Here is a 26,452-nt window from a genome sequence, read left to right as displayed (position 1 = left end):
AAACATTGCCATTAATACGTTTGATTCTACTTTCCTTGCTTACTTCATGTGCATTATGCTGAGAAGCAGACTGCAAGAAGCTTGTGATTAGGGAATTGTAATTTCTCATATGCTTTATCCTGAGGGTGAGTTTGTCATTGGAGAAAAGGACGATTTAGAGTTTTCCATTCTTTGAAGATGTGGTATATGATGTGCTGCTGTTCTACAGCAATACTTTGTTCTCCTAAAGCCATGTCTCTTGTAAAAAGTGGGAATCTGGGTTTTTAGCAGTGACTTTGTGAGAAGAGTATGTCATTGAAAATTCATGTTATAATGCCATGTGGGAAATGAACAACGTAGCTCACTGGAATGAGTATTCCAGTAGCATACATGTGAGTGAGTGTGTGTGTGTGTGTGTGTGTGTGTGTGTGTGCGCGCGCGTGCGTGTATTTGACTGACTCAGGCAAACAGATAGGTTTGCCCTAACTGATTCTGGTCACCTGGGACAGGTTGGGTAGTCCCAGGACTGGATGTGAGGCCGATTTGGAGAGTGTCATAGATGCAGGGCTAAAAGGTCAGGGCATTTTTTCTCAAATGTTAGCAATATCGGGAAAGCTGTCATCTTTGGAGAAATAACAAGGGAAAAAGAAGTTGGGGGTTTCAAAGTCAAGAATACACAAATTCACACAGAAAAAGAAATATCAGTGGAAGTAGTTGCTAGGCTACAATGTGGGGGTTGTGCCTCCAGTCTCCTGAATGAGATCAACATGAGTCCCAGGGTGGCTAGGACTTATCACTTGTAATAAAAATAAAACAAAAGTTGCTTAGTTTAAAAAAAATCCTATAACTCTATTCTCTGAGAGCAATGTTAATTCTGGGATGTTATGCTGATTGAACCATTTGTGGAAGTCAGTGGCTTAGCTTGCAGGGAGGAATACTAAAGAATTGCAGTAGATTTCAATGGACTTGTGAGAAGTCACATATTGCATATAATATACATGGATATAAAGCCCAGAGTGCTAGGACTCTGAGCATCCTATTAATATCCAAATACTTTTAAGTCTCTAAGAAGCTAAAAAGAGATATACATGTGTAGGGAGCAAACCTTGATGTGCACAATGGCTCAGAAGGAATCTGGTCTTTGGAAAAAGACAGATTTGTGCTTTAATTATGGCTGTGTCACCACTAGCTCTGGGGTTCTAACAAGTCACTTGCATCAAAGAGGAGTACATTTGCCTGGTTAGAATAGAAAACTGACCAAAAGGACTCAACCAAAAAGGGACTTCGTTTTCTCACATAGCAAGAAATCCATAACACCACAGCCCAGGACTGGCATAGTTGCTATGGGCTCCTTACATCTTTTTCCTTCAAAATTCTCAGTATATGGCTTTGAATTCATGGCAGCAACATCCTACACCACTTCCCAGCACCACTTCCTGCAGGCAATGAGAAAAACCACCTTTGATTAAGCATTTTTTAATTTGGGGAAAATATAGCCCCTTCTCAATGACTTCTACCTATAATTCATTTCATTCACACACATTATTTCATTTCAAATGCCACCTTGTGAACGTACTTGGCCACCTTTAGCTGTAAGAGATTTGAGAAAAGCTAGGTCAGTATTTATAACCGGGTGCACATTCTGTGAGTTTGAAAGAAGAGTTTGGAAGAATGGAGAAGCAATTAGCAATGGATTCACATTCATTTGTTCCATATTTTAAATGAAGTCAGCAAGACCTCCATGCAGAAGGACATAAGGATGCAAGGCACACCCCATCCAGAAAGTAAGCTCCACAGGGGTAATAATTCTTATTTGTGGTTGACTGCTATGTCACCAGCACCCAAAACATTGTCCTCCATTAGTACTTAACTGGATAAATGAAATGCAGATATAAGAGTAAGTGTGGACTACACTGGCTGGCACACAGAGGGAACTCAGCAGATCACTGTAGGTGCTGCTGTTACTGAATCCGTCTGTGATCTTTGCCAGTATCATTTTCAGAGGCTGCTACATATTACATAGCCATTAGCTGTAGCAGATATAAGAAGACTCAAAAAGAGGTATTTTCTACAGTGAGATAAATGGATAATCATGGATTGTTCTAAGAATGGGGACTTCTTCAGTGTTATTAACCTTGAATATGGAAAAGTTATTTTATCTTTTCCTAATCCAGACAGCAAAAACTAACTTTCTCAGAGAGCCAATGTTATCTAAATGTATTAGTTATAAAACTTCCCACCTAGAATTAAATTATCTGGGAAGTCAATATTAAGTTCAGGAAGAAAGCATGAGCTATCATCAAAATCATCAGCTATATTCTTTTTTCTCCACATTTTTTGTTGGAGCATTATAGTAGTACACACTGATGGGATTTGTTGTTATATTGTCATACATGCACACAATATAACAATATATTTTGGCCAATATCCCTCCCCAATACTTTCCCTCTCCATCGCCACTTCCCACTTCCAGGATACCTTTCTTCTATTGATTTCCCTTTGATTTCATGAGATCCACCCCCCACCACAAAACACCTTTCTTTTTCCATCTCTTGTTTCCACATAAGAGAGAAAACATATGACCCTTGACCTTTGGAGTTTGACTTATTTTGTTTACCATGATGGTCTCAAGTTCCATCCATTTCCCTGAAAGTGATATAATTTTATTTTTCTTTATGGCTGAATACAACTTCATTGTATATATACCACATTTTCTTTATGCATTTATGTATTGATGGATACCTAGCCTGGTTTCATAGTTTGGCTATTGTGAATTGTGCTATTATAACATGGGTATACATCAATGACTTTAATTTTTTAGGATAAACATTGAGGGACAGTATAGCTAGGTCATATGGTGATTCCATGCCTAGTCTTTTGAGGAACTGATTCCATAGTGGTTGTACTAATTTACAATCCCACCAGCAGTATAAAAGTGTTTTTTTTTTCTCCACATTTTCTCCAACATTCATTATTATTTGTATTCTTGACGACTGCCATGCTGACTTGTGTGAGATAAAAATCTCAGTGTAGTTTTGTTTTGCATTTTCCTAATTGCTAATGATGTTGAATATTTTTTTCATATATTTGTTGGGCATTTGTATTTCTTTGAGAAGTATCTGTTTAGTTCATTTGCCCATTTATTAATTGGGTTATTTCATTTTTTTAGTATAACATTTTTTGAGTTCTTTATATATTCTAGATATATATTCTCTGTCAAAAGAGTAGCTAGCAAAAATTTTCTCCCATTCTGTTGGTTCTCTCTTCACATTCCTAATTGTTTCCTAAACATTCTTAAAAGTTAGTACTGGACTAATACTTAAAGTGCATCTATTCCATAGTTGAAACAAAAATAAGAGCTTGAATTGCCACAAATTATATCACTAACTCTGAAAATAGTTGGAAAGGAACCCAAGGAGCTGGGTGCAGTGGCACATACCTATAACTGCAGAAGCTCTGGAAGCTGAGGCAAGAGGATTGCAAGTTCAAGGCCAGCCTTAGTAGCTTAGTGAGACCCTCAGCAACTTAGCAAGAACCTGTCTCAAAGTAAAAAAATAAAAAATAAAAAATAATAAAGGACTAAAGATGTAGCAGAGTGGTAAAATACCCCTGGGTTCAATCCTTCGCACCAAAAGAAAAAAAAAATGGAGACGATAGATTTTTTCCAAATACAGGCCAGAGCTCTTTCCACCCCATTAACTGTTTATCTCCATTGCTCTCTAATGTTCCCCAGTTTGACCCAGCTGCTAGACCACCTCCTATGTCCACATGGCCTAGGAGAATGCCACCTCAGCTGCAAAAAGGGCCCTTCACCTATGGCCTGGACACAGCAGTGGTCGTGGACAGTACCTGATCCCCCACCCTAGCTCCCTTGCTCCTGTTCATTTCTTTATGGTCTAGCTTTTCTCATTGGTCCCACTTCCTCTCCTCTTTCCCTCTTAAAACCACTGCTTTGAGAATACAGGTAGCCCCTCCCCAGGGACCTCAGAATTGTCAAATCTGAAAAACTTTCAGGGAGCTATTCTTGATATTGGAAAAGAAATATTATGAGTCTCAGGAAATGTGTGACCTGAAGCCATAGCCACAGGCACGAGATTGCTGAAGTCTTGTTTTATCTTAAGAATTAACAGAACATTTCCAGTTTACTATGAAAATAATGTTTTTTTCCCTTCAACTATCTTCATATAATTGTTATTCAAGGAATATACTTGTTTTAAGCCGATGGCCGCCCATCCCAGTGGCCACCTACATTTGGTTAGAATTCTATAACCCCAACCAGGGTCTCTTGGGTCTCCTCAGCAATCATCTTTATCCAGAGGCTAAATGAAATGAAAGGCACAGGACTGTGGCTTCCTTAAGCAGCATTTACTTTTCCAATTTCCTCTCACTTCCTCTCCTCACTTTATCTTTTCCTGGAGAACAGAATCTGGCTAGGAAAGACAATGCGAAAGCAATATCAATGTCCTGGCATTGGACGGGCTTATCTACTGCTTCACTTAGTCCTAGCATCTGGGATTCCTTCCAGGAAGGATAAGGAGACCATGGAGAGCTCCTTGGAATCGTGGGCACCAGCTGCCACTAAAGCTCTTTGATTTGGTGATGACATGCCCCAGCTCTTTCATTCCGTTGTGTGTGTCACCCAGGGAAATGACAGCCAAAGGCCTGTCAGGGAGATCTCTAAGTGAGCCTCACCTACCCTCTGTCCTGAGAGCCATCCCATCCCTCTCTCTGTGTTCTTAATACTCTCTATTGACAAATAGGTTTTACTTAGAATCACAGATAACTTTCTTTTGGGATATATCTTGGAGCTATGATTTTTAACTAAAATTCTTTTTAACATCATCTTGGTTGGTTTTTAGAATTTTTTTTTCTATTTCATTGTTAATACAAATAACTTTCTGTTTGAAACTCTCTATAAGTAGCAGTTTATGTCATATTTTTACAGAATTCTTGAATTAAATTTTATGACTAATAAAGATGAGGCTTTTGACTAGTCAGAATTTGTCCCAAAAATATTTTCTTACTGAAGAAGAAAAAAACAGCATGTTGGATAGAATTAAATTCAGCGGGGACAAACATAAAAACGGAAGCAAATCATTTCTAGTATAACAAAACATGTTTATCTCTCTATTTTGAACCCCTGAAGATGGGTGATCTGGAGCTGTATGGCAGCTCTGCTCCGCAAGGTCCTCTGGGAGCTAAGCTCCTTCCTACTCACAGCTCCACTCACCAAGGGAGTGGCCCTCATCTTCAAGGACAAGGTAGTCTCCAAGTTCCAACAGCAGATGCAGGCAAGAAAGAAGAAGGGGTCAAGAGTGAACTTGCTGACCCCTAAAACAAGTTCCTGGATATTGTCACAGGACACTTTCATTTATGTCCCATTGGTGGGCCTTAATTATTACATAGTCACATCAATTGCAAGGTAGGCTGGGGAAGCTAGTTTTTATTTGGGGCCAAGCAAAAAATCCTATTGTTTTAGAAGAAACAGTACTGCTAGGGGAGACTAACATGATCCATCATCTACAAACTTAATCTCTGCTGTATTTCTCACTATGTTGTACAGTCTTGTGTTACTTAACAATGGGGATACGTTCTGAGAAATGTCCCTGGAGGTGATTTTGTTATTGTGTGAACATTGTAGAGTGAGCTTGCAGAATCCAAGACATCACAGGGCCACATATTCTTAAGAAACCATTGACAGATATTCAGTTCTTAAAAAACTAATTAAAAAAATAAACTTCGACTAAGCTACAGTAAAAAAAAAAAAAAGATATGCAATTCTTGTTGATTGACATGTCATTGTGGAACAGATGACTGTGAGTGGCTTTGCTGACACCAGTGCTGGTTTTCCCTTCTTCTCTGTGGCTGTGCTTTCTCAGGCTTCCCTGAAGACTCTTCTTTATCCAGACTTCACATTCATTACATTCACCAGCATTGGATCCTCAGACCCTCTTCCTTTCTCCCTCTATGGACTTTTTCGCACCACATCCAATTTGTGATTTCTATTACCTGAGATTTATAGAGCATATACATCCGTATAGACCATATATCCAATTCCACATAGGACTTTCCCACTTGAATATACAATAAGCAACTCAAGCTTAGTACTTCTAAAATTAAACTCATCATCTTTCCACCAAACTCCTCTCTTCTTGTCATATCACCTTTGTCTACCCATGTAGTCCTTGAAGCTAGAAGCCTGGGACATGTTTTGAGTTATCCTTCTCATCTATCAATGTCCATTTTCTCCCTCTCTTTTTTTCCAGTCTCCCTAATTTTGCTCTAATTGTTATAATTAATGTCTTTTAAGTATTTGCATGTGCCAGCTACTGATTTAAATACATTACATATTTTAACTCCTTTAATCTTTAAGTAACCCTACTATTATTGTTGCTCCCACTTATGGATAAGGAAATTAAGGAACACAGAAGCAAAATAACTTTCCCAAATATCATACTGACAGGCAGAGGAGGAGACTCAGGCCCAGGAACCAAGATTCTGGGATCCCACAGTTAAAAGAAGATGCAAGGCTCTGTGGGAATATTGGTCATCCTTTATCTGGTGTGGCAATAGTCCCTAACCAGTCCCTAAGCCATTTACATAGGCCCTTTTTATATGCAGGTCAAACAAAGAAGGCACACTGCCAACAGGTTACATAAGAAAATGTTATGACCTTGAGTACGTATGTTAAATCAAAGTGTTAATGACCTTGACTACACACTAACCATAACAACTGATTCAGGACCTTGACTACATACTGAAAGCTTTAGTGAGGGAGCCTAAGCCATTTTTTGCCTGCCTCAACATGCAATTAAATAAATAAAAAACCAGGATTTGAACCAAGGCAATGACTCTAGAGCTGTTTTTGTTTGTTTGTTTGCTCATATTTGTTGCTGTGGTGGTGGGTTTTGGCAGTGCTGGGGATCAAATCCAGGACCTCACACACATTGAGCACATGCTCTTCCACTGAGATACACCCCCAATCTAGAGCACTCAACTGCTCTAACTTCCGATTTTCACTGTCACTGTTTATTTTATTATTATGGAAAGCTTCTTGATTAGTTTTTCTTCTCTAGTCTCACTGACTTCTCTTCCAAATTTCCTTTCTCTCGTGATATTACACCATAGAAATCTTTCTAAGATGCTATCTAATCATGGTAGTCTGCTGCCTAAAATCAGTGCTTCTCTGTCACCTTCAGGCTCAAGTTGCAACTCTTTCATGCTACACATGCTACTTCAGGATCTGCCACCTCTACAGCTTCTTCTGAAACTCTTCACAGACGTGGAGCCACGCAGCCATACCAGAGCACTCAAAGTTTCTGAACACACTTTCCTCCTCCTTCCACTCCTTGTTTTTGCACTCACTCATAACTCCTACCAAGGTCAGGTTGTTAGGAGAATAGCTCCACGATTCCCAAGGGTTGAATGGGTGCCCCTCTGGGTTTTCCGGCTCTATTATTGTCCTTTTCACACAGCATGGTAAAGGTAAATGTACTCTTCTCTCTCCTTTACTGGCCTGAATAACTTTTTTGAAGGAAGTGTAGGTTCTTTGTGTCTGGAGTACCACCTTTGTGCTTGGTGCAAAATCATTACCCAGTAAATCATCAAATAAAGATGAACTAAAGAATGTGACTGCTTCTTTTTCTTTCATGACGTTTTCCTAAACAAAGCCTAAAACAAGGAGATCCCTTATACATGCAGGGGAAATGTATCTTGGAGTGGTTCACAATAATACAGAGGCCACATTGTCTGATATGGCACTTCTTAGAGATGGACAGGAGGGTCTGAAGGAAAAATAGGTGGTTCAAGAAAAAACAAAACATGCATATATTTACCTCAGGGAAGGGGGCAACTTACAACTTAGGAATAGTTATATTGGGATATAGAATATATTCAATATTTTTGGTGGTTGTTTTTAAAGGCCATAACTAAGGAATTGTAAAAGGGTGCCTTTGCATGGGGTTGCTTTTTGGGAAAGTTGATGCAAAAATTCTTGAGTTGCAAAATTTTTAAAAAGCAGAACACAGCAGTTGCTTGTATTTTATAGGATTCAGGTGCCTTTGTGACAGGCAGTCAGAAGTGAAATTACCTTCACTGTTCTTGGTTCAGTCTGTTCTCTGCTCCTAATCATCCCTTCAAACCCACACACATTAGGCAGAGCAGTTGTCCTTCACCACTAAAGAAAGGCAGCTGAGACTTATGTTACCGTGGAAACAGAATCACTTTTTGCTGCAAGACACCTCGCTTCATCGGCACTATTATGAAGCAGAATACATTGGTAGGGCTGAGAGGAGAATCAAATATTCTGCCTGTCAGTGTTATACTCGGCCTTTGGGCGAATAAATGACTTTCAATTAGAGCATTTAAATATCTTTCAACTTTGATAATTATTATTAGAGCCCCAACAGAATTTTACTTGGAAAAGAGTAAAGAAATGGATTCTGCTGTTAAGGGGGAGAGTTAGAAATTCTTTTAAACTGGAACTCATCTGTTAAAGAACATATGAGGGAGTAGGCAATTAAAGGTGTAATTGTTTGTAAAATGAGTGACTTTGTCTTTGTTTTCTGGCTTTCTGATTTGATCAAAGCATGGGTTTCTGAGTCTGTTTCTCTCTCTCTCTCTCTCTCTCTCTCTCTCTCTCTCTCTCTCTCCACACACACACACACTGTTACCTTGTCTGTAGTAAATATAACATCTTTGCAGCTTCATCTTGTCTTAGAATGTGTGTCCTGGGATCCTTTGCTCTTGACTGGCCACAGAGCTTCCATCCCAGTCTGTCACTCATTCCTATTCGGGGCCTGAATTTCCTCTCCAGCCAATGTCTCCACTCTCATCTCTTCATCTTGTGCCCAACTCTACATTCATTTGCTGTCCTATTTTATTTATATCTTTTTGTTAACTGCTTTATTTCTTATTGCTTGTGTTGCTGTCTTTTAAAGGCAAATCTATAAGACCTACACTGGTAGAAGAATCAATTCAGTAAAATCCCACAAACAAAACAAGAATCCCTCACCCCTTGAGCTCCCAAGATGCTTGCAGTCATTGAATTGTCTTTACAAGCCACACAAAGCATAATGAAAACAGACACTCAGGATCTTCTCTCTCTCTCTCTCTCTCTCTCTCTCTCTCTCTCTCTCTCTCTCTCTCTCTCACACACACACACACACACACACACACACACACATACAACACACACACATACACAATGAGAGTTGAACTATAATCACACACAAAAAAATCCCATATAATTAAAAGTAAAAAAAAAAACTTTTATTAGATAGATACAAATTAGAAAGGAATGTGATACTTTAAGGTACTAGTGTTTTAATTCTAGAGATAGTAAGCAGCCTTAAGAGACAAGTGACAATTATTGAGTAACTAGTCCATGGCAGCCATATTTCACATGCATCATCCCATTTATTTCTCAAATTAATATCAACAGTGCTATAAATACTTTTATTTCCATCCTACAAACATTATAAAGGAACAGAGGTTTAAACATTTTTAAAAAGTTATCCCCAAAGTCACCACAGGCACCCTGAATTCTGAATCTAAATATGTCACTGTTTCCAACTGCATCACTCATACAATGTCCAGCATAGTTCTGACAGATGAGAGGCTAAGACCAAAGGAAAAATTAAAACAATGACCTATAATCCTGGCTAACAGGACCTTTGGAAAATAATGCATCTGTTACTAACTCATATTTTTTCATTCTTAATTAATATGAATAAATAAACTCTTCTTTCTTTGTGCATATAGGGAATGAAGCAGTTAATGTGTGCAAAACATTTTTTAGATACTAAAGAAACTTCTATTTCTCTAGGAAGAATGACTTTTTTCTGTTACTGTAATAGGCCCAGATAAATAGGTCCACATCACTGTCAATCAACTCAGCCTCCAAATCATCATCAATCTCAAATATGCAATGTTTTTGAGAGCAGATCCTGTCGCATATTTCTTTTGTATTTCCCAAATAATCTCACACAGTGCTGGTTGGGTAGTGGATGCATAACATTCATCTTAAAGTGATGGAGTGGGTAATTAAATCAAACTATTGTCCAATATCTACTTGAAGTACCATTTATAGAGCCAATTTTATGGTAATATAAAAGAGAATTCATTAAATGTCTGGACACAATTAGCCCAAGTTGCTTCATGAAGATACATTATAACCTTGGCTCATAGTATAATTCAATTGATTTTTAAAAGGAATAATAACCTATTTTTATTATCATATATAAGGAAATGTTTTATTTCTCTTGCTTGCCTTTCAGAGAAACTCAGGAAATGTTAGTGTAATACATTTTGAAAAATCACTTACCTACTAGCTGAAATTTCACCTCTTATACCTCTAGTAAATGTACAAAACTACTCCATTTTAAGCATTTATCCTATACGAACTCTACTCTGAACTTTAAATGCACTGCATCCCTCAATATTTATAACAACTATAAAATTGAATCTATTATGGCTACCATTTTATATATGAAGAAACTCATTAAGAGAGTTTACATATTCAGAGAGTTACAAAATCTGTAGCACAACCTGATTCAAACTTATACAGAATAACTCTAAATTGATCTGTTCTTAACTCCATGCTATTAACCATGATGCTACATGCCTACCTGCTGTGTAGTCACTTTTTAGAAAACGAGATTTCTTTTGCTATCTATCTCTGTAAAATTCTTCATCCTTCTCTTTATAAGAGGAAGGAAGTTAAAAAAGGAAGAAGGAGGGAAGGAAAGGAGGAAGGGGGAGAAAAATATCACTCAATGTCTAAGACCCCACTCATCTTTAAGTGATGAAGTGGGACCCATCAACTTTTTTACACTAGTCAACATTTTTGAATAATAGACTATGAAGTGCCATTTTGGTCTGACTTGATGTCATTTTGGTTTTGCTTTGCGTTTATCAGGAGAGGTATTCTTGCAGATTAAGGAGCCGCTGGAAGATATATATAAAATCTACTGCTATCACCATGATGAAGCGCATAGTGTGCTGGAGTCCTATGAAAAGGAGGAAGAGCTGAAGCAACATTTGAGCCACTGTATCCAGTCCTTAAAGTAAGCCCTTTTCAAATGGGTGATTCCCATCTTCTCTTCATTGCCTAGTAGGGGACATTTTTAAATGGATGTAGATAAAAGATCTCACATAAATTCTGTGTTTTAGGAGGCTTGCTGGGCACTCTGCTTTGTATTTCCTTTATGAAAAAGCTGACATGCCAGAAGCCTGGATTGACTTTTTTTTCTCCCTCTGAGAGACTGACTAAAAATAACATGGGAAAAGATTCAGGGCTGTGTAGAGATAGAAAAATGCAATATCAAAAAAATAAAATATGGAAGAAAAGCCCTTTCTTAAAGCTATTGCAATGTGTCTGCTCCTTCAGAGTTCAAGGAATATGTGAGACAACATGTAGCCCCATGACCCCTGCAGCACATGGGTTCTTAAGGTTAGTGGAATGCCCTAGACTCCCTGAATGGCCCTCCTCCTTCTCCCAATTCATTTTTGGGAAAGCATGGAGATTGTGAAGATAAGTCACACTGTCCTAAAATTAGTTTCAGGACACTTAGTCAAGCCTTCCTTCCTCATCATTAAAATGTTGTTGGGGGTCCTAATAATATTATTTTTTTTTCTAGAAGAAACAATCTGAAAAAATATAAGCAAGTGGGGCTAGAGTTGTAGCTCAGTGATAGAGTACTTGCCTTGCAAGTGTGAGGCATTGAGTTCAATCCTAGCACCATATAAAAACAAATAAAATCATTGAGTCCCAATCACAACTAAAAAATAATTTTAAAAAATAAGCAAGTATGAATAAGTATTTTTTTAAAGTCTTAACTATTTCACCATCAATTAATAAGTACCGTTTACATTTTCTTCTGATTCTTATATGCATAAATATGAGCCTATATTTGGGTTGATCCTTTCAGAGGAAATTGGCAACTGTCTATTCATAGTTTCCTACCATATGAAGCTTAAGACTGAAATTATTCTCTTGGTCCACAATCTTACCCAGAATTCTCTTGTGATTTTTTCATTTTTAAGGATTACCCACTGTTGGATGACCATGATTTGGCTAGGGATTAACCAACCAGAGAGAGCTGATTAAAAACCATTGTATACCAATCTGACTCCAGCACACTTCCCTTGGTATTCTGTTGCGTGGGGTGGGAGGGGAGGAGGGGTCCTAATGTGCTACAGTAAGTTTGTAGCAGCATTACAGTGAAATGAGACTGTTGTAGAGGAAGTCTTTCCAAGATAGGAACAGATCTGAAAATGGGTTTAACTAGAGCCCAGTGAATTTAAATAATAAACAAACAAACAAATACATAAATGCAATCTCAATTTTATTGCCCTCTACTGGCCATTAATAAATTACCATTCTTTAGTCTCTGCCCATCTATTTTTCCTCACATCCCCCCACCCCCAGACCGTGAAAAAGAATATATTCAAATCACTAAATTGTGAAAAGTTATTTGGTGCTTATGCTGTGGCAAGGATAGGTCTGGCTGTCAAAAAACAAAAATAAATAAGACTTTATGTTCTATCCACAAGAAACTCAATATGATCAGACAATTCTTAAATAAAATGTTGTAACTAACTCTATTTTCACTTTAGTTCAGTGTTAGTATATCAATCCATAAAAGCATTAAAGTTTGAAGTTGCATTCATTTTAATAAATTTACATATAAAGATCAAAGTCTTCTAAAGTTATAGGTGCTTTTTCCTCAGGAAAAATAATGATGTTCTGGATATGAATGAACCCCTTCTTTAGCTTAAACAAATGGAAAGATCTGATCCAATAAATGTCTATCTTGAACCATTTTCCTTCTTCTGTTTCTAGAATTAGAAGAGAGAAATCTCTTAGCAAATGAAAAGCCAGCTCATTGTACCATCATGGTAAATCCAATCCTGGAGATGGAGGTTCTCATCTGGAGATATGGTTAATCTACGTTAGCCATGTTACTTCTGACTGCTCACAGGAAGTAGAGCTGTTTTTAGGAGGATTAACAATAATTTGTTGTTCATTAAATGATTGACTTCTAAGAGAAAGCAATAATTTCTGCTCAGGTATCCACAAGGTCATATAGCACCTCAGTGTCATGCCCCTAAAAAGCGGTTCAAGGCAGAGGTAATTTTGAAAACTCCTATGCCAATGATTGAAAATAGCTTCCAGACCCAATGACTTATTTGGTCTTTTTCTGAAATCTTTGAGTTATTGTCGATTTCTATCTTCATGCCCTAAATTTTGTGTATTCAGAACCATTCTGATTTGAAGGAATAATTTCAGTCCCTGGAAGGTGTCAAGATTTAGAAAGCAAAAAATCCAAAGGAAGCAATATTGGCAGAACTATTTCTTAAAGGAAATAAAATCAAAATAAAATAGTTTAAGTTAGAGCTATTTTCCAAAAAGTTGCCTTTCCATGAAAATAAAGTTAATGATGAATTGTGCTGGTCTGCCTGAAGGCTAAGAGCAGTAGAATTATTGATATTACTGTAATACTGACCTCAATTGAGCTAAGCCTTAAATTCTGAGAAACAGGTTTTCAAACAGGTTTATAGGCCAAAGAGAGTCTGGAACACCCTGAGGGCTTGGTTTCCCTTGCCAAGTAATCAGTCAAAGCTATTACTGTCACTCTGTCTTTTCCTAGTGGCTAAATAACAGAACCCAAGTGCATTTGCCATTTCTAATGAATATTAGGTGCAGCCTCTATTTCCTACCATGAAAAGGAATATTTGGAACAACTTGGTTTGAAGCAATATCCACGAGAGAGATAGCTTCAAGCTTCAGAAGCTAAAGTGGATTTTAAAGCATCTTAGGTTGCACTTTAACCAAAATTAAAATGTGTTTATTGAAGGCCTAATAAATATTTATTAAGAACACTAGATAATGTTAAAAATATTTTATTTTTAAACGCATAAGCATAGTTCTTGCCTCCCAGGAACACAAACTCTAGTTGGGGAGATAAACAAAACCTCTGGGAAGTTTAATAACAACGCAAGAGTTACTTTGTAAGTAACTTACCAGAAGCTCTCACAGGGGGTACAGTTCATGACTAATTTCCAAAAGGATGGCAGAGATATTGCCTGCTTCTGTAATAGATTCAAGCTCATAATCTTTGGTTATTCTTTGAAGTCCATTGTCATTCAAAAGGGAAAATAATATTAGTATCCAGAAAATAATTTTGAATCTTTTTGAAATGTGAGGGTAGCATTTCTTGTGTCTGAGTTCCCCTGCACTAGATCCACTGGGAATCTATGTTAAAGGTGCAGTTTCCTATGCTTCCCCCACCCCAGTCCAAACAAATAGGATTGCTGGTGGCCCATCCACATCTGTATCTTTAATGAGCACCCTCAGGTAGTTTTTGGCACACAAGCAAGAGCTACTTTAAACAGATAAATCAGGCCCACAGTGCTCACTGGCTGCTTTTCCTGAAGCAGATGAGTGTGTTTTTCATCTTTATAGATGCAATCTAAGCAAAATCTTTGGAATTTGGAGACCTTTAGAAAGACTTTAAAACTATTCAGAAGTACAGTGCACATCTGTATCTGCAGCGTACAAATCAGAAATTTGCAAGTTTTTATTTACTCAGAGTATTCACAGAGTGGCATTAATGATCCCTAAGATTGTGTGCAACACTGGGTTAATACAGGCTCTAAAGGTCTGGAAGTTGTTTGCCAAAGATCTGATTACTTAGACTCTTTGAGATTATTTAAGGTTTTTGATTTGTATGAGGAAAGTGAAAATAGATTAACTATAAATGCAAGCAGAGCTATAATTAGAATAGCCTGTCTGCTGCCGCCTTTTTCTGTTTTTCCAGATATAAACACTATTAATACTCCTTTTGCATTTGAGAGACCCCACAGATCTGTTTATTTTGTAATAGAAAAAGAAATAAATGACAAACTATTAGTATCTGGATACTTCGCTTGTGTTACTCCTGTAGCTTCTCCATTCAGAGAAGGTAAAAGCTCATGTGATACAAAATCTAAAGGAATGCATTTCAATATATTCACCACATTGTATGCTTTTAGAATGTTCCAAGTAAAAAAATAAATAAAAGCACGTTTGAAAATTCTTTCAGTTTCTTGTTATATGGCATCAAGTTTGAAACAAGACTATAATCCTTAAGGAATTTTCACATAAAAACTTTCTTGAGTCAAGTTGCACCAAGCCTATGAGGGAGCAGGTACAGGGATAGGGATATTAAATTACTTTGTCCCATCAAAGGATAATTGGACATTGTTTAAGTTCTTCCATCCTGAATTGTCCTTGGCTGGGATTAACTTTTGCAGATTTTCACCTCAAGTAAGATAGTTTAAAATAATGAGTAATTAAAAAGGAGATGTTATAATGCCGTGGCCCTGCCCTTATAGACTGTGGGTTCCCCTACTGGGAAAATTTATCAAGATCCTTTTTATCAATTGTTATACTACATTAAAAACAATTTTTAATTTGTGTTAAAATATTTAGGTTATTTGGTTGAAATAGATGAAGATATTGAAAACCAGAGGCTATGTTGGTCAATGTATGAACACAGGTTATTATATAATTTCTCAATAGCCAGATGTGGTTTTCAGAGAAAAAATTCCTGTCTATTTTGCTAACTAATTAATTTGACAAATCTTTTGAGCTCTTACCAAATGCCAGTCACTTTTTAGGATTGGGGTCACAGCAGTGAACAAATCAAGCATAAATTCATGTATAGGGTTGAGGGAGGGGATAGATAATAAATAAGAGAGTAACATAGTATATGAAAAAGTAACAATTATTGGGAAGAAAAAAGAAAGCCAGGAATGATGATAAGGAGCACAGTGTGAGGCAGGATGCACTTTCTTAAAGGTTGGTGAAGAAAAGCTTCATGGAGAAGGGACAGTTGAGCAAAAACCTGAAAGAGATAAAGGAGTAAGTGAAAGTTGCTTCCCAGAGTGAGAGCAACCCAGGCAGAAGGGACAAGGTGCACAGACCTGGAGTCACACGCCTGGCAGGCTTTAGAAGAATCAAGGAGCCGGTGTGGCTGTCAGAGACTGGGGGAAGAGGTGAATACTAGACAAGGGTAGAGAGGAGATGGAAGGAGAGGCAGACCATGTATTGCTTTTCCATTGGAGGACTTCAGTTTTTCTTGAGCAAAATGGAAACCACAGAATCTAGATTAGTGAAGGCTTTTTGAGAATTATTCATTAAATAAGCAAATCATTCAGAATCTGCATAAAACTAGATATGGAGAGATAGTAAAGATGACTTGATAGTGATTTAGAAGTCAGTTACACATTTCCTTAGTAATCTTGCAGTCTTGGATTCTCCCATCACTTTACTAGATCACATTTTCATAATGTAAACAAAAATTTACATTTAAATCCATTTTTGAATTATCAAAATTTACTGTGTCTGAATCAACAGTTTTAAATTTTAAACAAAGTGTGAAGCATATGGTAAATATAATAAGATAAAACTTTAGGGACCTAATTACCAAACAAGGGGATTAATTTCATAGGTCATTCATGAAAATTACTTAGTACTTTATTTTACATAATAAAATTTTAAAGGTTTTGTAATGTTTGACTTATACCTCAAATATATGGATTTACATGAATCTACTTTTCTCTCTTTCTTACAGGAAAATATATGTGCAAGAGTAAGTACTTTTTTTAATCAACACTTTGTAATTATACATATTTATGGTGTATAGTTTGATGTTTTGATACATGTATAGATTGTGTATACACGTATACAGGGCAGTTAGAGGCAATGGTTATGCTAAGAACATTTTTTAAAGTAACAGAAATCAAATATAAAAGTAATGGGGAAAAGCTACTGAATATTCCTATCCAAATAAAAATTTTTACATTCCATTTTTCTTTTTATAATGAAACGTATTATTAAATTTATTACTTTTAATAGATAAGATTGCAAAGTCATTTACCTAAACATTTTTGGTGCATCTAATTTAAATTTTACATTATTTCCAATTTACTTATTTGAGATTATTTTGCATGTTAAATTATTACATATATTTTACTAACCTTTTTAGAAGAATTCTTGTATGTAATTTAAATAAGTTTGCTGGTGCCAGGAACTCTTGGGCAATACTAATCATATATATATTTAAGAGTATTGTTGGGTCCAGAAACAATTCTTCCTAAGAACATTAGTCTTAAAAAATCTCAGATTTGGGGCTGGGTTTGTGGTTTAGTGGAGGAGCGCTTGCCTTGCACATGTGAAGCACTGGGTTTTATCCTCAGCACCACATAAAAGCAAATAAATAAAGGTATTATGTCCATCTGCAACTAAAAATATTTTTTAAAATCTCAGATTAGTGCCGTAATATTTTTGAAGGTTTCAAAGATTAATATACATGAAAAACTTCCTTATGCATTATAGTAAAATACTGAGTTTCTTTTATTTTGGACTCTTGTATGATTTAGAGAGAAAAAAAGCCTATACTCATATGGCATAGGCATGAAATGTTACAATGAAATAATTGGCTAATAGGATAACAATAGGATAAAAACGACCTAACTCTGGAAGATGTATACTTTTCTAGAAAAAATATATGTCTCTAACCTGTTAACGACTGAAACAATGATAGTGATATAAATTTCCATTCAAATTTACCAGGACTTTAAAAAGCACATGTGGTGTCACCATAGTCGGGGACTCTCTGAGAGTCTTCATCTGGTTTGCTTGTCAGTGTAAGAGTGTGTGTGGGGGGGGGGAGGGGGGTGTTTAAAAGAGACATAATTTTGAACTTCTAAGTGTTGCATTAAATACAAAATTTACAAAATGGAATTTATATCAATTTAAGACATAAATATCTGTCATTCAAAGTAGGGTGCAAAGCAACCCTGAAGAAAGTCAGAATTACAGAAATGAGTGGAGGAATCAGGCCCTTAGGCCAAGCTGTTGGTCTGTCTCACCCAAGTGAGGAAGCTGATCTTTTCAGGTGTCAAACAGGCACCCATTTATTAGTCTTTTCTTTTATAAAGAAAATATATGTTTTAGGAGAATTCAATATTTGTTTTATGTTTTCAATTCTTAGGTTATTTGAATTTGCATATGGGCAAGATTATTTTGGTTCTTTCACACATCAGAAGGCTCCAGGGCTTCCCTTAATGATAAATGATGGGGGTTAGGGCAGGGCAGCTGCCTCATTATAAAGCCTGTGTCCTTGTCATTGTGCCAAAGACTAGAGCTTCAACAAAGCTGGATATTAGAGAAAATTTTCATGTGCCCCAAATTCGATTAAGGTTTCTTTTCCTACAATTTAGATCTTTATAACCAAAAGACAAGATAGAGAGGAGAGACAGAAAGGGAGATTTGAAGCAGGAAAAGGAAAATATCCTTCCTGGTGCCGTTAGCATGCCCAGGCTCCCTCAGACAGAATACTTAAAACAGTGCATTGTATTGAAACCCTTGCTTAAAAAACGGCCAAGTTTTCGCAGCAGTCCTGCTGTGTAGGAGTTAGTCCAGTTGGTTATGCCCCCTCTAGCCTATTCTATACATCTTTAGAGAAGAGCAATCCCAGCATGTGGCTGGCTGGAAATCAAAGTCAAGTTCGCCTCAAGTTATTTCCTCCTGTTCTCCTCACTAGGGTCATGAAGCACACATGCTGCTACAGGAAAGGGTAAAAGGCAATGTCAAGTGCTGTGTAATTGTTGGGCTCCTTCGTGGCAAAGGCCAGGCATGCTGCAGTCGAGAGTTCACTGGAAAGATGTAGGCTTTTTAATGGCATCCAAGAAACACCTTACACATGCCAAGAGAAAACTGTCTGTTTTTTCCTACAATCTGCATTTCAAAAAAATAATTATGTTTCTAAACTGTTTACTTTGAATTATAATCTTACATCAACATCAAAGACATCATTAAACTGACAAGAATTGTAGAATCCTCCATAAAGAAAGCATCTGATCCAGGTCCCACATTCTAAAACAAGAAAGAAAATTGAGATACAGTGCTTTGTTATTTCCATGTTTTTGCTCTTTTCTATTTGTTTCTTGTCTGCCCCTTGCTATATAGGTTCCCATCTTTGGCTCTCACAGTTCCTACTAATCTCAAAATGATATAGGTTATTTTCTCTTTTTATTTTTAAAATTATTGGAGCAATGTTGTAAAATAAATAAAATACAAGTGAGTACAGTGAAGATAATGGGTAGTCATGTTCCAGAGATGATCACTGTAACACTGCAATGTCTATCATTTCACTACAGCTTTTTCTTTACACACACACACACACACACACACACACATAGTAAAATAAGACCATTTTTTTAATTTCCTGTATTTCAGCCTGCTGCTTTATCCATAATTTCATCATGGGCATCTTTCCATGTCAGTAAATACAAATTAATATTTATATAACTGTATAATATTCTCTGGTATATATTATATGCACTAATATATTCAAATATACACTAAATTATGATGTATGTGTATTTATATAGATAGATAGATAGATAGATAGATAGATAGATAGATAGATAGATATAAATATGGTATACCATAATTTAGTTTACCAAACTTTTACTGATGGTTGAATTGTGTTATAAACATTGATGTTATATGTTCATTCTTATGCATGATGTTTTTACAATAGTATGATTTTCTTTTTAATAGTGCATTTGGTTTGGTTTGGTTTGGTTTGGTACTGGAGATGGAACACAGGAGTGTTGAACACCCACCTACATCCCCAGTCCTTTTTAGTTGTTATTTTGAGACAGGATCTTGCTAAATTGTTGTAGTTGGCATTGACCTTTTGATCCTCTTGCCCCATCCTTCCAAGTCACTGGGATTGAGAGCGTGTGCCACTTTGCCTGGTTTAGGATGCATTTTTGAAAGTGGAATTGCTAGATCAAAGGACTTCTGATGTTTGTCAGAAAATTTCAAAAAGTTATTTATGAGCTAATTTATATTCCCATTATTCATATGTGAGTCATCCATTTATCCACTACTGGCCAACACTAGATATAATTCATATTTGTATCTTTAGCCTATGACAATGTAACAGGCTAAAAATGGTAATCTATTGTTTTAATTTGCATTACTAACAATCTTGAACATTTTCATGTGTATTTAGCCATTTGTGTTTCATTGCTAATGATCTTTTTAAATGGTTTACACCTTTTTTGAGATGTTCTTTTTCTAATAGATTTCTAATGTCTCCTTGATTAGCAAGTATATTAAGGCTTTATTACTTACTATAAACATATTTCCATCTTATTATTTGATCTTTAACATAGTTTATGGCTGCTTCTGCTTTGTTTTTATTTGTATGGTTTTTCAGAGCTTAATTTTAAAACATACTTATTAATCGCTTTTTTTTTTGTATTGTGGTTTCTGGATTTTATGTATTGCTTAGTGATTCCAAGGTTAGTTTTTAAAGTAGAATCTCATGTTTTCTTCACTTTCTTGCATGGTTTCTTTTTTATAGCTTTTTTCTTTTCTCCTTTCTTTTTGGTGCTGGGGATTGAACCTAAGGCCTCCTGCATACTAAGTATTCACTCTATCACTGAGCTACACTCAGCCCCGCTATGGTTTCATTTTTAACAATTGTATATTTGATCTACCTGGCAACTATTTTGGTGTAAAGAATGATGCAGGAATCTGTTTTTTTATTTTTTTATATGGCTAGCTATTTATCCTTGATACTGAATAATACATTTTTTTTATTGAATAGAAATGTCAGGTACCATGTACTCAATGTCCGTACATACTTACATATATTTCTTGATTTTCTAGTTTTTGCTACTCATTTGTTCATATATATATCAGGATCAAATTGCTTTCATTTTTGCATTTTAATAGGCATGACTAGTCTCAACTCAGTACTTTAATTTTTCATAAATTTTTCTAAGTGTTCTTATGTTTCTCCTCTTTTAAAAAACTTTCTCCCCCCCCCAAATGATACAAACTCATGACTTTAAGAGTAAAATAGATTTATAAGATTTGCTATGAAAAATGGTAGTCCTTTCTTTGTTTTAGTCAGTTTTTTCGCTGCTATGACTAAATGACATGACCAGCACAACTGTAGAGGAGGAAAAGTTATTTGAGGTCTTACGGTTTTAGAAATCTCAATCCATAGATAGCAGGCTCTATTCCTTGGAGCTAAAGGTGAGGTAGACATCATGGCATGGTGTGGCAGAGGGAACCAGTTCACAATTAGAAAGCAGTGAGAGAGGTCTCCACTTGCCAGATACAAATATGTACCCCAAAGCCACGCCCCAATTCCCACCTCCTCCAGCCACACCCTACCACTTCAGTTACCACTCAGTTAATCCTTATCAGGGGATTGATTCACTGATTGGGTTAAGACTCTCACAACCAAATCATTTCTCCTCTGAACCTTCTTGCATTGTCTCACACTTGAGCTTTTGCCAGGACACCTCACATCCAAACCATAACATTCATAAATGCTCCTTCGTAGGACACATTATTTTTGTGTCTTTTAGCTGATTATTTTGATATTTATCTTTATGACTCTAAAAGCATGCTTAACTTTTTTCCTAGTCAAGTTTTATCCATTGAATTTCCCTCATAGAAGACAAGAATCTGTCTTTCTGATCTCCATCTCAACACACACACATATGTGCTCCCTTCCCAACTCTCCATCCTCTCTGTATAATTCGGCTAAGCAATTATCCATTTTTGAGTTATTCTATCATATCTGGATACCTTACAGAGTTAAATCTTGGAGTCAACTAACTAATTACTGTTTTCCTGAGAGTTGACAATTGTTGATTCTCCTCTTCCTCCTTCTCTTCTTCCTCTTCATCTCAGTTTTCTGTGTACAAATCATTGATAACAAACTCAAAACCAGCTAACTAAGTCATCATCCAAGACAACCAAATGCATTATGTCTGGTATCAATTTTGTCTCTCTAAAAAGCCTCTCCTAAAGCCTTCAGGCCTCCTGAGTTTGGATTGCTGACACTGGGCACAACTGTTTTCCAGGGACCCTCCTCCTTATCATCAAGCTTCTCTTACCTTCTTTCCTATATTGATTTTGATGGAGTACATACTTTGTTTCCTTCAGACCTCAAAGGAAATAAAATTTTATGAACTTTTTACCCAAAATATGTCTATTTTACCCTCACACTTGATTAAGAGTTTGGTTTCATACAGAATTCTAAATTGAGAATCACTGATCTTCAGAATTTAAAGGTAATTCTTCATTATTTTCTTGCTTTCAGTGTTAGTATGAGAAATTAGAAACTTATTCTGATTCCTAGTCATCTATTTGCATCCATTTGTTTCTATCAAGGGTTGTGTCCAATTTTCTGAAGTTTCATGAATTGCAAGGTATGATTGTGTCTCATCCTTTGTTCTGGACACTTCGTGAATTCTTTCACAATGTGCTAAAATGTGCACTTCTCTTAAATTATTTCACTGATGACTTCCTGGTTATATTTGTTCTGTTCTCTTTTGGTGAATCCTGTTATTAGATATTGATTCCCTAAGCCTTTCCTCTACTTTTCTCATATTTTCTATCCCTTCGTATTTTTACTCTGTTCTTCTGGAAAATCTATGGACTTTTTATTCTGACGTTTGTGAGAGGTTTTTTAAATATTATTTTTCTTTTAATTTTTAAGGGCTCTTTCTTAGTCCTTAAAAAGATCTCTCTTATTTTTATAGCACCCTAAGAATTAGATAGTTTCTGAAACAGGTTTTAGGCTTATCCTTATTTTGATACCCAATCCTTTACCCCCCATTTCCATAGGTGTTTAGTGACCTTAATTAATGAACTTTTGGGGAATGATTAAACATTGGCTCTCTTTTGTCTGCTATATCAGTTATCATTCATTCATCTTCATTCATCTTTTAAAATTTGTTGATAATTCTGTGTTTATTTTCAGTTATTATTTATTTCTAGCAAATGCTATTTGTTTTTTGTATATACAGTTTCAGTACACAGTTTCCCTTAACATTGATTCATATTTTAAAAGGAGAATAAATTGGCGCGCACACACACAAAAAGATGAGTGATTATATAGATGGTGTGGCTACTGTAAAACAAATATTAAATAGGCTAATTGTGGTCAATGAAATAGAGAAAATTGAAGTATGGTATAGTACATATTTTTTCTTCTCCTTTTTTTCTGTAATTAAAAAACAAATATTCCTCATGTTGAAAATTTGACATTTTCTCACTTTTCTGCTATAGTTTATACATTTTTAAATGTCATTTATATTTTCATTGCACATTTTTTTCTTGTACTTGATGTGCAGCTCTTTGCAACAAAACTAGATGCTGCTAAAACAAAGCCAGCTGTGTTTACTTCACTTTGAAAAGTTCCAATAATAATTTGTAATGAGATTAGTGTAGCTATTTATGGCATGAAATACTTGCCAAAGTATGTGTGATAAGGCAAAAGAAGATGAAATAGAATTGCAAATTAATAACTACCTTAGATTTCAACCCAGTATGGGGAATTGTTACACATTTGGTTACTTACTGTGGGGCAAGCAGGTGATAAATGGATTCCTGGCTGATGTCGTTTATATCACACACAGGACTCATCTGCTTCACATGGTTATCAAAACTTAATCCGACTAGGTGGGATTAGGCCAGGTGAACTTTATGACACTGAATGTGTGGAGTGTCATTATCTTACAACGCATCCTCTATCACTTCTACCATATTGCTTGTCTGTCTGATGTAGATATTGGAACATCGTTTCTCATCACTTGGGCAACTGTGCACAGTGTAAGTGTGAAGACAAAAGTGCCTGGGAAATTTCTCATTTTTGAGAAAGACATTTTAAGTCTTGTATCTATGATGATTTTAAAGGAAACAGTAACCATTTATAATTGTGATTATTGTAATTTGAAACATGAAGGTGAGAAAATAGAACTTTGATGCCAAAGAGTGATGGAAAAGAAGTAATGATAACATTTGGACACAACTAAAGGACCTGGGTTGGATTTGATGACAGATAGAAATAAGGGAGAAAGGAGGGCAGCTGAGAGGTGCAAATATAACCTTTAATTCATTTGGGCTTTGGGCACTTTTTAAAGTTAAAAATAGATGTGTTTATATATGTATCTGTATTTGTGTGTATATAAAACAATAGACCATGTTAGTGAACTATTTTATTAAAGTTGGATTTTCTTTCATTGAATTATCTGATTATATTTATATTTTTATAGTATTGTTAGTGATTTATAGCACACTAAATAAATTAATTTTGGCAATAATCAAAGAAAAATTTCAGAAGAAATTCTAATCATAATCATATATATATAATTCTCTCTAATCAAGTTAGTATCTTCCACATTCCTGACTAATTATTTAACTTACTTATTTAACTTCCACATTCCTTAGTTAATTATTTACTTATTTTACTTAAGTGTGTAAAATGTATTCCTGAAAAATCTATGCTTTAGATATATGTAAGAAAATGCTCTCTTTCATGTTTAAGATTCTGTTACTGAAATGCCATCCATTAGAAAAGATTCTTAGTTATTTTTTTCTGTATCCATACTTATTTACATTTTTTAATTCATCTCACTTATTTCTTTTGAAAACCAATAATCAGTCTTTTTCCCCCTCTTCCATCTCTGATGCTCTTTTTCTCTCTGTGTCATTCTTTTCTTACCTTCCTTCATCTATTTCTAAATGTGTAGGAAATACAAGATAAAGTATATTAACGCAGTTGTCCACTCCCTTGCAAACTTTTGATGTTTCCTGACTTTTAAAAATGTTGCCTTTAGTTAGTGTCAGTTTTTGTCTCTGTTATGCTATTATAATATTCTCAGAATGTGAATAAAAGGCCTCATTTATTCAACCATTGTGAAATTAAGGGATGAGGAGTTCAATATAATATAAAAGCACATTACAGAAAATATGAAAACTCTATCATTTCTCAGACTACAATCATGCATTGTGAGAACATGGTAGGTCCTGGTGAGACACAGTGGCCACAGAAAAGTTTATCATAAACTGATAAATAAAGAAACAAGATAACTCCAGAGAGTGATAAGTGCTAAGATGAAAATCAACTTGGGACATGGAATAGTGAGTGGTGTGAGTATGTTGTGTGCCTACGTGTGTGCATGTATATGCAGGTGTGCATGTACACTTGACAATTGAGGTTCTGTGGTTTCTCATTTTTCAAGTGAAGGGTTGAATTAGATGGTCTCTATGGGGGCTTCAGACTTTTTCTAATGATACAGATTTTCTAATTTTGTTCAACATTTTTGTACTCCTTCTACTTTTCAAATTATATGGCATATTAATTACCCATATGAGTACTTTAAAAAACAGAAATATAATTCAAATGCAGTGGCACATGCCTGTATTCCCAGCAGCTTGGGAGGCTGGGCAAGAGGATCACAAGTTCAAAGCCAGCCTCAGCAACTTAGTGAGACCATAAGCAACTTAGCAAAAGCCTATTTCAAAATTAAAAAATAAAATAAATAAAAAGGGGTTGTGGGATGTGGCTCTGTGGTTAAGGGCCTGTGGGTTCAATCCCTAGTAACCCCCACCCCTCAAAAAATAGAAGTATGAAAAATCCATATATTGGTATTTGAAAACAGTGTATAGGAAATATACCATTTGCATAAAGAGGCTTTTAGAAATCCCTGCCTTCTGGGTGAAGGATCAATGGCAGTGGGCTGGACAGTAGCTTGACCAAACTTATAGGATTTTTCCTCCTGTGACTTGCCTGTTCAGTGCAATGGTTCTGCTCTCATCTCAGAAGCACCCAAAGAAAAAGTCAGGCACGAGCGCTCACTTTTGTGAAGTTCCTGAAGATCTGTTGGCAAAGAATTTCAAACAGAAGGTCACTATGTGATAGCAATGTTTAGGGATAGCGATGGTAATAATAATAATTAGAGAACTGTTATATTTATTATCAATCTCTTTTGGAAACTGTGATGGCACCTCTGAAACACTGTAAATGCAACATCTCAATCTGAAGAGAGAGGACAGTATTTTCTTTTGACCATACTTTGCCAAGACATCTGTTTAGATTTTTAAATAATGAGCCTATTTTTCCTTGCTGATCACAGATATACCATAAGGAAAATGCATAATTCTTGGTTGTCATGGAAAACCACATTGTGTTTGTAAAACTGATATTTATCTTTGTTATAGAGGCAAATCAAACTTATTGGACATGGGCTCTTTGATGATCAAACCAATTCAGCGTGTGATGAAATATCCCCTGTTACTGTGCGAACTCCGGAATTCTACCCCTCCTTCTCACCCAGATTACAGAGCACTGGAGGATGCCTTTGCCGCTGTGAAGGACATTAATGTGAACATCAATGAATTTAAAAGAAGGAAAGATTTAGGTAGGAAGAATATGATGGATTGGGTGTTTTACGTGACTGGTCTGTTTATATTCTGAAAATCACATTGTCTGACTGGTTACAGCAGTTGCAGTGAACAAGATCATTCGAAATCTAGACTCAGAGATTTGGAAAGAGAATATGTGGTTCTTACTGGGTTCAGAAGATCATGCACCACTACCAA

At 36.0% G+C, this 26,452-nt stretch overlaps 1 protein-coding gene across 2 annotated transcripts in view; it reads left to right on the top strand.

Moving 5' to 3' along the window:
* The window catches only part of Arhgef38 (Rho guanine nucleotide exchange factor 38), a 127,864-nt gene that overhangs the window by 68,640 nt on the left and 32,772 nt on the right, over positions 1–26,452 (top strand). For both annotated transcript variants that reach the window (XM_078021847.1, XM_005339804.3), the window contains exons 4-6: positions 10,898–11,045; positions 16,599–16,616; positions 26,072–26,271. In XM_078021847.1, the coding sequence (XP_077877973.1) occupies positions 10,898–11,045; positions 16,599–16,616; positions 26,072–26,271 (366 nt within the window). The remainder of the gene's footprint in view (positions 1–10,897; positions 11,046–16,598; positions 16,617–26,071; positions 26,272–26,452) is intronic.

Source organism: Ictidomys tridecemlineatus, chromosome 9 (assembly GCF_052094955.1).
Source record: "Ictidomys tridecemlineatus isolate mIctTri1 chromosome 9, mIctTri1.hap1, whole genome shotgun sequence".
In the NCBI taxonomy this organism is placed as follows: Eukaryota; Metazoa; Chordata; class Mammalia; order Rodentia; family Sciuridae; genus Ictidomys; species Ictidomys tridecemlineatus.
The sequence above is the reverse complement of the archived record's forward strand: the minus strand, read 5'-3'. Positions and strand labels throughout refer to the sequence as shown.